The sequence below is a fragment of the Apostichopus japonicus genome, chromosome 2 (genome assembly GCF_037975245.1).
Source record: "Apostichopus japonicus isolate 1M-3 chromosome 2, ASM3797524v1, whole genome shotgun sequence".
NCBI classification, from domain to species: domain Eukaryota; kingdom Metazoa; phylum Echinodermata; class Holothuroidea; order Aspidochirotida; family Stichopodidae; genus Apostichopus; species Apostichopus japonicus.
The window spans coordinates 21,650,291-21,666,079 of record NC_092562.1 but is presented as its reverse complement, the minus strand read 5'-3'; the positions used below and the strand labels follow the sequence as shown (position 1 = coordinate 21,666,079).

Sequence of the window (15,789 nt, the reverse complement as noted above, 5' to 3'; positions counted from 1 at the left end):
CCTAAATCTGTAGCATCTGAAAGGTTGTGTGTTCGAGTCATGGCCAGTTGTAAGGTGGTCTTTAAAATACATCTCTCCATCAGAAATGGTCTCCCAAATGGTACAAATCCAAAAAAGTTAAAACTGTAAATTGGATAGCCTCCTGACTTGGGTAACTTACAGCGAATTTCGCTACTCCCAGGTGCATATATGTGGCTGTTTTAGTGTCATAAAATTAACTGCCTTCCAGGCCAATATATATCTCATATTTGTAATTTATGCTGCCTTAGATACAACATCCAAAACAGATTTTATATAACATGATCTTTGGAATTTAGTCTGTCAGTCTGTGTCAGTCGCAGTACTTTCATATTCATCTACTCCCATGTCAAATTGTCTTGTAATATTCACTACCAGCAAACTGTACATCCGAATAAAACAGTTGCTCAGGGGTAAAGATCAAAGTGAATACAGGTAGATCAAATTCGGCAAATGTTTCAACCTTTTCTTGAAAAAGCGATACTTCTGGGGAAGTTCTGGCTGCTTGTTACATTGCAACCATTTTTATTACTTGAAAAGAACACAGAGTATACTGTAATGATCAAAATGGGATTTCAATTATTCAAACTAAGAACAATTGTTGTTTTTCTCGCAAAAAGAATATTATTAATTGGTTATTTAATTACTAATTATTAATTAATTATTCAAACTAAAATCAATTTTTCATATTACTTTGAAGATTAAGAAGTGGTAAGTTAAAGTTCTAAATTGATCACTACCTTCTATTCTAACATAATTTGCCCTGCTGATACTTTTGTTTATATACGTTGGCAATATAGTCAAATCCATGAAAACTTAAAGGGAACTTCAAGTAGTCTGTTTCAATATATATTAAGATAAACATTGCTGATATTTTGTACACTGAAAGTTGAACAGTGAAGCTATCGAGATGCATATTTAATGGGATTATTTAAAGTAAGAAAAATATTTCAGGTTCAAAAACAAAAGTGTTTAATACTGTAAATAGATTGCCATCTTCATGGGAGAACCAGTTTATATAAATTGGTTAAATTTTTGAAATCTACATAACATTTTGAAACGAAGGGAACGTGACAAAATACATCCCAAGCACACGTGTCGTTCTTGAATTTGTAAATATTCATGGGTGTTAATATATCAACTGAAAATATTGCAAGTCTCAATGTCAGTTAGTTGTACAAAACAAGCGATGTAATTAGATGATTTTTTTTATTTTTATGGATCGATGCTTTCGTACATAAGATTCAAGGCTATATTTTTGTTGCCTATCACTGATTGTCTGTAAGTCTACAGTTGTTCAGCTGAGCAAGTAGAAATTATTACACGAACATGCACAAAACACAATCAAGCGAGATACACAGGTACAGTAGTGTGCTGATAAGGCTCTAAAAGATGCACAATATTTTTCACATTGATTGTCGTCGAGTGTGGAAAAAAAATTCAGGACCAAAAATAATCAATGGAGATTTTATCATCATATTAACAAGGTACTGTAGCACATGATAGCACTGTGCAGCAGTCTCAGTATGTCTTCCGTTCAAAAAAAAAATAAAGTTATGATCAGATTGGTTGCTTTGTTTTCTAAGGATGTTGTCATCCCTGTGAGAGGCAGAGAACAACCTGTCCAGACTGGACATTTAATTGAAGGCGATTAGTGGTGACTGTTAGTACAGTAAATTATAATACACTTTCATGCTGCATCCATTCACTGTAGATGGATCAAAATGGCAGCAGCATACATGTATGAAACAAACTTAAGTTGCGAATGTCAACAATTCACAGAATGTGTATGATTCCATGAATGTGATCATTAAAGTTTTGAATTACTAAATCCTGTGGTTTTTTTTTCTTATCTTTTGTTCTTTATTTCTTATTATTGTTATTAGTAGTGAAAAGTTGTGAGTTTGGTAGCTCACTTGTACAGTATCTCAGTACTGATTCTTGCTTAACTTGTAACGTTCAGTCAGTGAAGGGTCATTTCTTGTCAGTGTATCTGCCACAGTATACAATATAACCATCACTTCCTCGCTTTACCTGTTTCTTGACAGAGCTTAACACTTGCTCAACCCCCCCTCCCCCCCCCCCCAAAAAAAAAGGGAAAGCTAATGACATTCCATTCTAAATTTGAAACTCCTCAATCAAGGGCTTACATTTGATAAGACCAAGGTGTTTCAGAATGGAAAACTACTGTACATAAAGTAATTAACAAATTGATCACTCCAACTTTTACAGAATTTAATTCATCTGTACTGTAAGATTTTTAATGAAAAGGACATGTCTTATCAGGTGACAGTTCTTATAATTGGTTAATAAAAATATCAAAAAAATAAAACAACTTGTCAATACATTAGAAATGACTCAGGACACATGTAATATTGTATGACTAATTTTAAGAGGAACTATCTCAAAAAGAACCCTTTAAGACCAAAAAACAGAAAATAAAAAATTAAAGACAAGAAAGAAGAAGCAACGTTAACATATTTCAGAATTATACTTGAGTGATGCAATACTCTATATAATATACTGTACCTATTGTATGTATATTGTATGTATGTAGATAATGATGAGCTGGAAATATGCTTCATGAAATGTTGTCTCGTGGCTGGAAAATCAATACTCATACATTGATAATGAATAGCAACGGAAATTCATTGTTTGCTTCGCTTTATCATGTAGCGCGTGGATACTGATAATCATAGTCAATATAACGCAGCTCGGCTGGATGCAATCTTAAAGTACTGCCTACAGCACAGTTTGCCACGACTGCAGGAAACTTGCTACAAACAAACAAACAAACAGACAGACCGATAGACAGTCAAGAGAGTTCAGATATCAGGCTTGCTGTTCAGGTGCCAATTTTGTGAAGAGGTACCCATTACCTTTCTTGTCAAGATGCACTATATACAGTACCAGCTGACAGTCTCTCGAATGCCTGAGAGCCCCTGAAGCACTGAGACTGACTGCATCGTTTCAGCAGGGGAGTTTTATAACAAATCCCTGGTTTTGAGTGGGCATTTTAAAGGCAGTCTTGATACTGTAGTACTGTACTTACTTGGCTTTAGCAGCTCTGGTTGAACTGTTAAATAACCTTAGTCGGCCTCACCCTTTCTCCAGTTCTCCCTAGGATTTATGAGAACATGTGCTTTCTCATTACTGTCAAGGGTTTTGTCTTTAAACTTGAATGATTTATTTAAGTCTCAATTACAGTAAGTCACAATATTTGTTTGACATATAGGCCATTAGTCCTCAATCTTTAATACTGGCCTTGGGTAACCGGATTTCATGAGATAACCCTGGGGTTCTGTTTGTTCGGTAGCTCAGCTCAGTACTGATGAAAAATACAACTACTGTACCATTGATATCAAGGTGGGAGGGAACTTTTGTTCTTGGAGTAAAATGAGCAGCCTCTAAACATAAATAAATGATGAATTGTTTAATTCAATGGCAACTTCTTAACTTTTTTACTAGTCCGACAGAAAAATTTATATTTATATTTTTTTTATTTAAATTGATATGTCACTACTACAGATTGTTAGTTAAAGGCACATAGTTTAAAATCAATTTGTTTTATTGGTTCATGTGATTCTCTAGTACTCATAGAGCCCTACATACAGTACTGCAATATTTTCTTAATTTTTGTAGGTGTGTGTGTGTGGGGGATGGGGGTGGGGGTGTGGGGTGGGGGAGGATAGCGGAAGGTTGTTGTCTGGGGACAAGAGAGGAATGCACGTAATCTACTGAAATGGTTACCACTGGTTACATTCAAAATAAAAAATGTTATAGGGATAAAGGAAATGGGCATGGCAGTTAACTAGTACTGTAGCTCCCTCTTCTTCAACCTTTCCCTGCTCAGGCAAACCCTATTTTTTTTCTTTTTAGATTCAGCTTCAAAATGGTAATTAAAGATTTGGGGAGGTGGGGGTGGGGGGGGGAGGTTAATCATCTATGGATGAAAGGATTATTATCTTTGTCCTGAGAGACTAGCTAATGTAAAAGTATTTTATCCTTCAATTACCTTCTTTGGCCACAGTTTGACTTCCAGAAATTACACTGTCTGAGAAAGAATATGAGCTATACGTAACCATGGGTCTGTTTGGTAATAACCTTGTCTGTCCTATTTGTAATGTCAAATAACACAGCAAGGGGTGTGAGCTGTGTGATATTGTAAAGATTGCAAGCTTTCTAACTTGAAATGGTCTTTCTGGAGGTTTGTTAGTAGTTGGATGACTGAATATACCAGAATACTATTCAGAAAGTGATTGTGTATGCTTGGTGTAATCTTCTGAATGGGCGTCTCTATTGATATTTCTGGCAAACTAGTCAAAGCCCATTCAGCAGCTCTGGTTAAATTGTGTTAAGAGCATTTTTTTCTTGATGGCTGTTGGTAAGAAACGGATGTATAGCCAGAGGTATTGACTGCTAAAGTACTTTACAATAAGTCAGGTCTGTTTCTTTAAGTGAACAGAGAAATTTAAGAGAAATTACACACAGTTTGCAAGTTTTAGAAATTTTTCAGACTGTTTGCTAGCTAGGTAAAAGCTGGATTAAGTTGATGACTGATTGCTCAGAGCCCTCTCTCAATACAATAAGTCTCTATATAGTGTGTGTACTGTATAGTTTTTTTGTACTGTATAGAGTGTGCACTATATTCAGTATAGTGTGTGTACTGTATATTCAGTATAGTGTGTGTACTGTATAGTGTGTGTACAGTATAGTGTGTGTACTGTATAGTGTGTGTACAGTATAGTGTGTGTACTGTATAGTGTGTGTACAGTATAGTGTGTACTGTATAGTGTGTGTACAGTATAGTGTATGTACTATATAGTGCGTGTACTGTATTGTGTTTGTACTGTATAGTGTGTGTACTGTATATTGTGTGTACTGTATATTCAGTTTAGCGTGTGTACTAGATATTTATTGCATGGTGAAACTGGAAAAATGGTGGGGATCATTATTCTGCATGAGGAAGCCCTTCCCCCTCCTTCCAATCCCTATCTTGCTAAGTAGTACTGACTTTAATGCACAATAAACAAGTTGTCACGTTTGATGTCAAAATTCTAGGCAGTTTTACCGTTGGTGAGTGATGTGGTCGTATTACTGAAGGGAACTATTATATACCTTTACTTTGATCCTAGCTTAACTGTTAAAGCTGTGTATTGTATCTGCTACTGTACATTCCTATATGGCACAGCACTCTACAGTACCAATATTTGAAAGAAAAGGAACATGAGAATGCAATCTGTGTTCAGACCACTCCAATCTCATCAGGAATTGGTGCAAAGGTTTGCAAATTATGCCAAAAGTAAGACATTACCTTCAATCTGTGGAATACAAAATTATTTGCATAAAGACTTTAAGTTTGTAAGCAGTTCATAACAGCAGTAGTTTTATAGGAGGAATTCAATATTTTCAAGCAAGTTTACGGATAGATCTACAGTCAGATGGATTACACTTTGGGATATATGTGTGAATATTACGTGGTTTGAATTCAGACACAAAGTAATAACCGAACGCAACATGCAGCTTTAACATTTAAATTAACTGCACGCCTGCATTGTGGAACACAATCAAGTAAAACGTAGTTAAGTTCGGTTGTATCTAAATTTCAAATCCGGTGGAATTCATTAAATCACCAGTCGTTCATCCTTGCCATTAGGTAGTGTACAGTAGATGGATACTCAGCCACTGGCAGCACTGGTAGAAGTCTACAGCTACTGTACTGTACAGTAGGTACTGCACTTCAGTATAGTAATATCTGTGGCTTATCAAGTTCATAATGCATTGGACAGATGACCCTTAACTTTTACCAAATTTTAGAGAAAATATTATCCTGTAATTGCCTTGTTTGGTATGGAAAGATGAGGTCAGAAAGCTTATACAGTAGTTTGATGTTAAAGCTAGTCATGGTCATATTAAACTTGCATATTGGTATTATGGAAAGATGTACAATCGTGAATGTGACTGGACTTTGAATATAAATAAGTATCTAATTAGGTCAGTCCCACAGATGCAATACAAAATTCAATGGGAAGTCAGAAGAGTTTAATGTGAGAATCACATTTCTGTATTTTTAGGAATAAATTGGCAAGGACCAAAATATATTTTATGTCGGTCCCAAGGTGCTCTAGTGTTATAATGTGTCGTTAAAAGAACATATTTTGGTTGAGTTGATTAAAAATAATTGATAAAACATTGGATTAACATATATGTTAACATTTAGTTCCGCACTGTTATATTCATTTAATTTCATTGTATAGCCTCCATTAAAGGAGCATTGCAGAGAATTAACAGAATTTAAAGGGGGAAATCTTGAAAACCAGAAAAGTGGTAGAAACATTACAGGCACTCAAAATTGTCTCTTTCTTTATTTTTTATTCTTTTGGACTATGATATTTCAAGACTAAAATTCTACTTTAAATACATCCTTTACGTCCTATTCCATTATTGTAAAGAGCTGATTACTCTATGTAAAAGTAAGAATCATACACATTTGTATACGTAACTTAGATTCACAAGAAACAGCAGTACGGGTTATAGAGCACATGATCTACTGTACTACAGTGATAGTTGCCCTAAATGGGCCAGGGAGATTAGGGAGAGTCATCCAATTCTCCAACGCCAAGTCTCCTTAACTCTCTAAATCCTGTATTCTTGTTCATGTAGTCATATTGCACTGGAGATGCATGTTGTGACTCGTTTGGAATTCTGTCAAGCAAATTAAATTGCCCGCTGCAGATGGAGGAAGAGATAATAGAGGGAGAGAGTTGGGAGGATGCTGGGGAAAAAACTGGATTTAAGGACCATTCTCCTGAGAAACCAAACTCTCTAATTATTATAAATCAAAATTATGCTACATTTTTATTATATTGAATAATTCTCGACCCTAAAATGCTCTCTCATTATTCGTACTGTAGCATGTGAATATTTCCAGAATCCAGAGTGTACTTAATTTGCAGTTTAGTGTGTGTACACACATATGTAATGTGTGTGAGACAGCAACTGATTAATACATACTTATAATAAATATGTGAATGCCTGTACACATGCACAGTGGACGATGATAACAACGTCCCTAGGTACATGTTATATATATTTGATGAATCATGACAGCAGGTTTTGCCAATTATTTATCCTCTGCTGCATGTTGAGAATCTTGTTATCTCCTACTGTATGGTCTATTGGCTTTATGAAAATATTGAACAGGTGGATGATGAAATTGCTGACAACGACGCTCTCTCTGCCTGGACTGCAATATCAGCAAGTCGACTGTGAATTTCCCAGTTGCAAGTTTCCGCTTGCACTGTGAGATAACATGTACTCCTTGAGGAAAGATTTTTTTTTTTTTATCCCTTCTTTATTACAAACTTAACTCGCCTGCCTGATGTATAGCCTAGCTAAAACACATATATGTTTAAAGTGGTTTCCTCAGTAGGTGCTTATGCTGTAGGCTAAACTGTAGTAAATTCTGTACAGTCCTGTTTTAATTTTTTTATATTTTTTTTAAGAACCTGTTTTTTTTTTATCTCTCAGTTTTGGGTTGTAATGATTGATTTCGCTCCTCTCTTTACCTGTCTCCCTGTAAACATCCGTACTTTCCTATCTACCTATCCTAAATGGTTGGAAGGTTTTAACATTGCCCCCACCCCTCCCCCGCCCCACTCCACTTCATGGGCATCGCCCAATTACTCTTCCTTCAGAATCTACAATTCAAAGTTAGCGACTACATGTTTTGTTTACTTAGTTTGCATCTGTGTTGTCTTAAGACTATTAAGCTTCTACATCTATTTATAGATTTAGCTCTCAGGCTAACTAAGATATTATATTAAATATGTCTGTGTGATGACAACCAAGCAGTGACTTTAACCCGATACAGAAACAGGTATATTTTGTTTCCTTCATTACCTAGTTTGTCTGGTACAACAAGATCTTGTTGAAGTCAACTGCAGTTCACAAGCAATCAATACATTGGTTTCCCTTTTTCAAATGAAATGCAACAATTTAAACTAAGACATGAGTACTAACATGTTATTTCTTTACCATGTTATCAGCTCAGGTGAATATAAATGTTATGCAGGTCGGTTGGTAGCAAAAAACGACAGGCTTGAAGTTGCAAATTATTAGCAACTGCTAGCATATGTTGTGTCATTTGATTGGGTCAAATTTGATTACTTTCTAGATGAAAGTAGACAAAACATGTTACTTTCAGGTAAGGTTCCAGATGGGACCTAAGTATATATTGGGTGTCTATAATTTACTTCGTTCCCCACTTACCTGTATAAATCCAAGGTATTCCGGGCGAATTTTGCGAAAATTTTCCTAACTCCGAAAAACACAGTGAGACACTTTGTGGGTAGAAAAATGAAGGAAGGCCATTAGGGCCAGTGAGGGTGTACAGTGTTAAAAGTTTACCAGGGCATTCTAGACATGGTAGAATGTGGTGCATAGGTTGTGGGGAGACAGGTAAGTGGGTCACTCGTAAATATATAAACCAGTAAGTTTTATAATACCTGTCACGTTATGTTATTTTAGGACGGTATTCAGGACTACTGCTGCAGACTGTTGGTAAATGAGGTGCCTAAGTTGATAAGTGGTTGTTTCCTATGTATTTCCTATGTATTGTCTATGTATTGACCCGCAACGACCGCATGGAATTAGTTCATTCAAGTGAAGTTTACATAATTGTGTTCTCAACTTGATCCTCCAGCCTCTTGCACCAATTTGTTTAACCAAGGATTTTTCTTTTTTGTCTGGTTAAACAGTGACCCAACAATTCTCTCTTAAGTTGTAAGTACTTAAATACAGTCAAGGAATTAGCCAGTGTAATTATAGTGAGTCTTTTGCCTGACAACTAAGGCTGTGCTTGTAAATCCTACTATCCATATAATACACCTCCCTACATGAACAAAAGACAGGGATTTATTTGAGGAGAGAAGTATAGTACTGTTAAAGATTAACTTGGATAAAGGGATGGCCATGGTTGGGTGGATAAGAAAGGAGATAAAGAGGTAGAGAAAGAAGAATGGCAGGAAGATAGATCCATTGTTGTAACCTGTCTCAATAACTCTGCATGATCCTAGGGTACTGGATAATGTGTACACATTATTACAACACAGAGATGAACTTCGGTGCAAGTGGCTTAGGATTATAAGGTTCCCTCTCGGTCATATGAGAAGCAATAGCAGGAAGTACTGAGTTGGAGATATAATATTCATATGACATTGAAAATGAAATTGACTTCAGGGATAGTTATTATAGCTTACTTAAATTACATTTTGTTTCATAAATACTGCAATGTTTTAATTTTATAGTGTCATATTGTCAAACTAAATTTGGTGTAAAGAACCTACAGTATAGAGCTGTGTATTAACGCAACAATATACATGAGCACAACAAAATGTGATAATTTGTACGTTAATCTTTCTTCATCGATCTTGAATTAAACCCATTGATGATATTATCTCTCTAATTTATGCCCATATTTTTTTTAGAGGAATTACACCTGACCTGAGTAATGAAAAACCTATTTTTGTTAGTTGGCCATTTAACCAGCCAGTCAGTGAATCCTGTATCTCAAAGTACTAACCAATCACATAACAATCACCTTTCCTTGCTACTTCATATTGTAGGTACTATATACAGTATGTCAACATAGAAATCTATAGAAATTGCCAGATCAGCGATTTGTCATTTAACACTTCAGGCTCAAAATCATGCAAACTTCTGAAAGACAAACACATTTGAAGCATTGTGCATTATGACCAAACCTGTGAAACTACATTGTGTGTATATGTAGTTATATACAGTGACCGTTAATAGGGAGGTTGCATATGGGGCACAGTGCAAGAATGAATACCAGTTTAGACGCTGAGGTAGATCAGAATGCATTTATATCGGAAACAGGTAAGTGTCGTCATCGTAAATTTACCAGAACCAGTAAGTTTTGGGAAGGTTGGGCCACTCCTCTCTTACCCTTTGTAATCAACTATCGACAGTATACAGAACCATGAATATTGGTAATATTTTAAGAATTACTGTCACCTCCTTTTAGCCCAAAAATCAGACTCTCCACATTTTCCCGATGGTTTTTAAATACATCATCTTCACCTAAATTCAACACTGAATTAGTATAATCTGTTTCATTTTAGTCCAATTAAAGTGAATAAATTTTAATAACAAAAACCACAAATACAGGGAAATTTATCGAAATTAAGAGAAAACATATCAACTGAACAGAATAGGAAAAAAGTAAACTATTAATTAGTACCATTTGTCTTTCCATATATTTAATTGCACATTAATTACCTTCAGCTTCTACTCTCACATTGTTTGCATTGCACTATAGGTTTAAAAACAGGACCTGTACGTATTTAGCTCAAGTCGTGTACATTTTTACAGAAAATAGCGGCATGTAATTGCAAAAAACACCATGAATTAGTTTGGTTTCAACCAACTGCATATTGATAGGTGCAGGGAACTTGTATTCAATAGTACATTCTAATTCCAACTTACAGTTGAGTTGACACATGACATTTCTCTAGAAAATGGAACATGGAAATTTGCATGATTTTCTTTACTTCTCGCTGCCCTCTCTCCCCACAACCATAGCACTCTACCATGCCTAGAGTGACTTGGTAACCTTCTCTAGCAATGTACGCCCCTCTATGACTGACTACTTCCAGTCTCCCCCCCCCCCCCCTCATTCTACCATCCCAGAGCACCTAGACTTGCAGGGAGACGAGTACTGTACTTAGCTCATAAATGAAGCCAAATTTGATAAGTTTTTGAATTTCAAGTGGTTTACTGTTTTAATAGAATTTGATTTTCAGTTTCATTTAAGTCTACAGTGTAGCACAACAACAACCTGCTGTACGCATTCTACTCAGAAAATATCGCGTTTGTAAACTTTTAGTGCTATGACCCCTCAGAACCACTTCTGAATCGATGCTCACTTCCTCCATAGGAATTTATCATTCATGCGGTAATGGTTAAAATTAGGGATGCCGTACCATATTAAACCCAATCGTGTGGACGATATATATCGTCCCCTGTTTCGATTTATACTGACCAATGTTCAACAACAAAAAAAACATCACCGTCCAAATCATTTCACTGATTTGCAACTGAATGTTTAATCACAAATAATATCTTTCTAAGCAGTCTCCTATTGTAGTTTATGTTACAGACAAATTGAGACAAAAGATTATATTTTATTGCCATTCTAAATTTAAAGGAAGTAGAACAATTTTTAGGGCATATTAGATGTTTCAAAAGCATTTTCACTACGTGAAACAGAATAAAACAATATGCATATTCGTCAGTGCGCGAAACAAGGGAGGATATAATGCCAGTTGCAGATTTAACAATTCACATATGGTGTACATATTGTCAATGTTATGATAAATATTGCAAAGTGTCGTCATAGAGGTGTAGGCTTGACGTAAATAATCGATGAAAGCAAGGCAGGAAACAAATCTCATATTAAAGCGGTTAAATGTGGTTTAGGGTTTGTCCTGTTCATAGACAAACAATCAGAGCGTTTCCTCTTTGCTTTCTCTTTGTCTTGTCTGTTTCACTTCCCTGTCAACGACAAGTCATTATTTGAATAAACATTTCACATCATTGGGAAATGGAAATTGGTATCATCATGTGAACTGTCAGATGTGGGATGAATTTTACATTCGATCCTCGTTATTTTCTGTCTCCTCACTACTCTGAACTCCCTTTACCCTATCTGTCTCCATAGACAACATGTTCTCTCCGATCTAGCTACTGCACCATACAGTTGGTAAATGTTATAGGACCCCACAGATCATGTACGGTCATGATGCCCCATTTTCCAAATCCACCCATTGTCAAGGTTTACAACTACACAGGGATTATTTGAGTATTCAACTTTTGTGTAGAAGATTTGAAAGGCTCTAAATTTTGTCAGTTATCAAATCCTATGGTTCCAGGGATATAAATTAGTGTTAGAATCTTGTCTAGCAGTTTTGAAGGGTTTTGAAGTTCATCCCATATAAAATACTATGATTCCTATATGTACAAAAAACTACTATACATCTAAATTACTATGCACTTGTATACATAGCAACTTGTGCATTTTGCATAGCTATTTGCGATTTGATACCGAATAAATTTTTCCCTGGGTTCATGTGCAAAAAATTACTGTGTATTGTGTCACTCGTACACCAATTAGACCATTTTACATTGCTTTTTGCTAGAACTGGATATATTATTTCCCTGCATCAAATCAAGTGTGATTCTGATCTGCTGGAATCTTGTTTCTTCGTAAAGTTTCTGAAGTCAACAAGGACTTTAAAAAAAATGCTATTAAATCTTGCTGGATGGAGACGGGTAAATATCATCTCTTGTAAATTATAGATTCAAGTTTGAGAGGTTTTATAGTAACATTATTATTATCTATTTGTTTTATAAATAGTTTATTACAAAGAACTGCTCGCACAGCCGTTTTCATTATTATGTAAACTAAACATTGAGTTGTTTTATGCTTTGACCACACATTCTTTACAATCATTGCAGATGTGCTTGTGACACTTAATTAAAGACAGGATTTTTTTGTCCTTTGCATAATACAATACATGCATACGTACATACAAGATCATACAGAACGCTGTGATGTAGTGAATGGGGCAGCGTCGTTTGTTTCCAGCAGAAGCTTTAAAGAAACCAGCAGAGGGATGAAAGACATATCTGATTATTTGTACAAAGAATCAAAGTTAATATTCATAAACTATTGAGAGGTTTGGGAGAGTACATTTAGGGTTCACGTAATAATAAAAAAACGATTTGTTCAAGAATTCATGATTAATTATGAATATATAGCAACTGTGCATGAGAGAATGAAAAAACACAGCAATCATATGGGTTAAAGTCATAACACTGTACCTGCTACTGCTCGTTATTACTCACTGATTCATTTTCTAATTTGTATTAATGAAATAGTTTATTTGTCACATCATTAATCCAGAAGTATATGTGAGTCACCTAGAAGTATAAAAGATCTCTTTATCTCTATATCTTTCCATGTTTGCACAGACTGCAAGTTCATTATCATTGATAATCTAAAAAACAGTGTCAACAGAAACCTTCTTCACACTTATTGATGATGTCATCGTGAATCATGAACATGTCAGTAACAGTATAATCTTGTGTGGTTTCTCATACGGGGGATAGAGTAACTCTTTCAGATCGACAGGTAGCTAGTGTTGGACAAGAATGAAAACATGGTCTAGGAAGTGTATTAATCTAATTAATATTGAAAGAGCACATAATTACTATGCCATAATTAATTACCAAAGCCCATGCAGTGATCTCATTCTTTGACATTTAAAGTTAATTTCAAGGTCGAGAGCTTTCCGTTGGTGCACTGGAAACCGAGTATACGGTAGCATACTTACCGATGTGTTGCAAAGGATAATGCTACCCATACCATACACTATAGTTAATGCAGTGATGAAAAGAGGCATTTAATCTCATCTTTAATTTTGCTCTTGAAAACTAGTTATTGAGCTATTTTTTGCTCTTTCTTTTATAATAAATAAACTAAGGGTGTGAAGACTCGCGCCGGTAATCTGACCTAGTTTCGAATGAGGTGTAACAGAAGTGTTAGACACCACCATCGATCCCAGAAAATACACACACAGCTTGCTACTGTCGGTAATTAGACGCTAGTGTACAGTCAGTACATACAGCTGTGGTTAATACCCACAGCACAGTGTATAAAAGATACAACGATGGACATCTCAGGTCCAGCTAAATATAACAAGGTATCATGTTTCACTGTACTGTCTGCATTTCGTAGCGACACGAACAAAACGTCACTTGCAAGCAACAGAAAGTTAACTTTTTCAGATGGCCGCACACGGTTTGGGGCGAGTCTTCAATGCCTTTAATAGTGTGCAATGCTCAGAATTCAATGTCAAAAAATGTTACCAAAGGAAGTGTTACATCACAGCTAGGACATCCTTTATAACATGCGATCTATAAGAACTCTTCCCTATCACCCAAACTGAATGCTATGTATATTGCAGTATGTGGAAGTTTTTCCAGCCTACACAGACACCTGTATTAAATAGATGTCCAGCGTTGCCCTTGGTTACAGGTCTAACATGAACTTGAACAAAAGTTTCCACCACAGTTGAAGAAGGAGTAAAGCCCATCTTGTTTTCAGAGATTCTCTATAACTTGTGGAGATAAATCTATCCACAAATATTAAACTTTATCACCCCCATTTTGAGTTTATAGATTGGAATATTCCCAGGATGTGGCGATGGGAAACAATGGTTTAGGTTTAGGTGGCTCAGTAATGGGGGAAGGATGGTCTCTGCTAATTGATAGGAATTTCCTTTGAAGGAAATAGACGGTTTCCTATGGTTTGAATGTTAAGGACACTTCAACCGATTGATTCAAATTCCATTACTTTGTATACTTCTTACCATGATTCCTTCATATTTAAGCTTCCTTGTACAAAAAATGTTCTTGAATATATGTTAATGGTTGTGCTCAAAATTACAGTAAGTGGTTAATAATGTGGATCATGCAAATTTAGCCATGGAATCCGTAAACTCGTTCACTTCGGCCAGGAACTTCATTTTCACTCTTCTCAACTTGGTATATAACATCTTCGAATTGATATTTAAGGTAAACGTAATTTTTTGTTTACATTTTTTTATGTGTCTTTATTTGATCATGTCACTCTATTGTCTGAGTTATAATGACTTTGACATTGAAAATTAGGCCGGTTATACTTTTACTTTGCTCTCTCCATTTACACTGAAGGTGTGTTCCTCGTCATGAGAAGACAGATTAGTTCATCTCTCGTATTAAATATCCACAACTTGGTCTGTTTTGGGGTTTAACACCATAGATTGACAATCCGGCAGACACTTCTAACCTATTTCATCAACAGATAATGGACAATTTTTTAATCTAAATTTTTTTTTTTGAACGCCTGCACAAATGTGTGAAGGTTTCACCATTCTCTGTATTTGAATTAAAAGTTAACATAAATAGACTTATAGCTGCAGCATTGTTTTCTGGAAAACATTCCTCCAACAGAGTCATTTCTTTTATAAAAAAATCTGAGTTTACCAGCTCAGAAATTTTTCTTTCATATGATAGTCAACAACTATTCCACTACCACTGAAAACTAACCCAGGGACCACCAGTTGGCCCAGGGACCACCAGTCGACTCTCAATCACCCATCGTCAGTCGTAAAAGTTTGTGATTTTGGTAATAGCTTTCTGATTCCAGATGTTGTTGAAGTAGTCACATCTGTTTTTAGTTTGCCTGTAATTTATATCTGGCTCTCTCTCCCTCTCTCTCATATACAGTCTCCAGGTTGCTAGGTCATTATACGGCCGTTACTAACCGTGAGTTAATTGGGTTATGTAATAGTGCGCAACGGCAACGTAGGCTTGCATAGCCCCAGTGAAATTTGATACGAATTACAACCCATTTTGTTTTGTGGATTGTGGATTAATTAATTAATAATATTGCAAGTTACGATAAAGACGACTTAAAAACACATTCAACTTTCACTCACGTAAATATCACGAGAATTGGTAACTCGTAGTAGGTGAAATCTCTGTAAGAAACTCACGTGTGATGTCCAAATGAAAATCGACACAAACTGAACAAAACGGTACTTAAAATCGTTCCCAAAAGTATCTTTTCCAACCTTTCCAAAATTTTTCCATTCTGCACAAGTTGAACATATATATCAACTACAAAATACGTAAGTCTCGGAA

General features: G+C 35.7%; 1 protein-coding gene across 3 annotated transcripts in view; it reads left to right on the top strand.

The window, feature by feature from the left end:
• LOC139982117 (microtubule-associated serine/threonine-protein kinase 2-like) overlaps window positions 1-15,789 on the top strand; it is a 116,434-nt gene that overhangs the window by 3,407 nt on the left and 97,238 nt on the right. The window contains exon 1 of one of the 3 annotated variants that reach the window (XM_071994701.1): window positions 9,790-9,918. The exons of the other annotated variants lie outside the window; for them this stretch is intronic. Within the exon in view, the coding sequence (XP_071850802.1) occupies window positions 9,898-9,918 (21 nt within the window). The 5' untranslated portion in view covers window positions 9,790-9,897. Of the gene's footprint in view, window positions 1-9,789; window positions 9,919-15,789 lie in introns of those variants that run through there. 3 annotated transcript variants of the gene reach the window in all.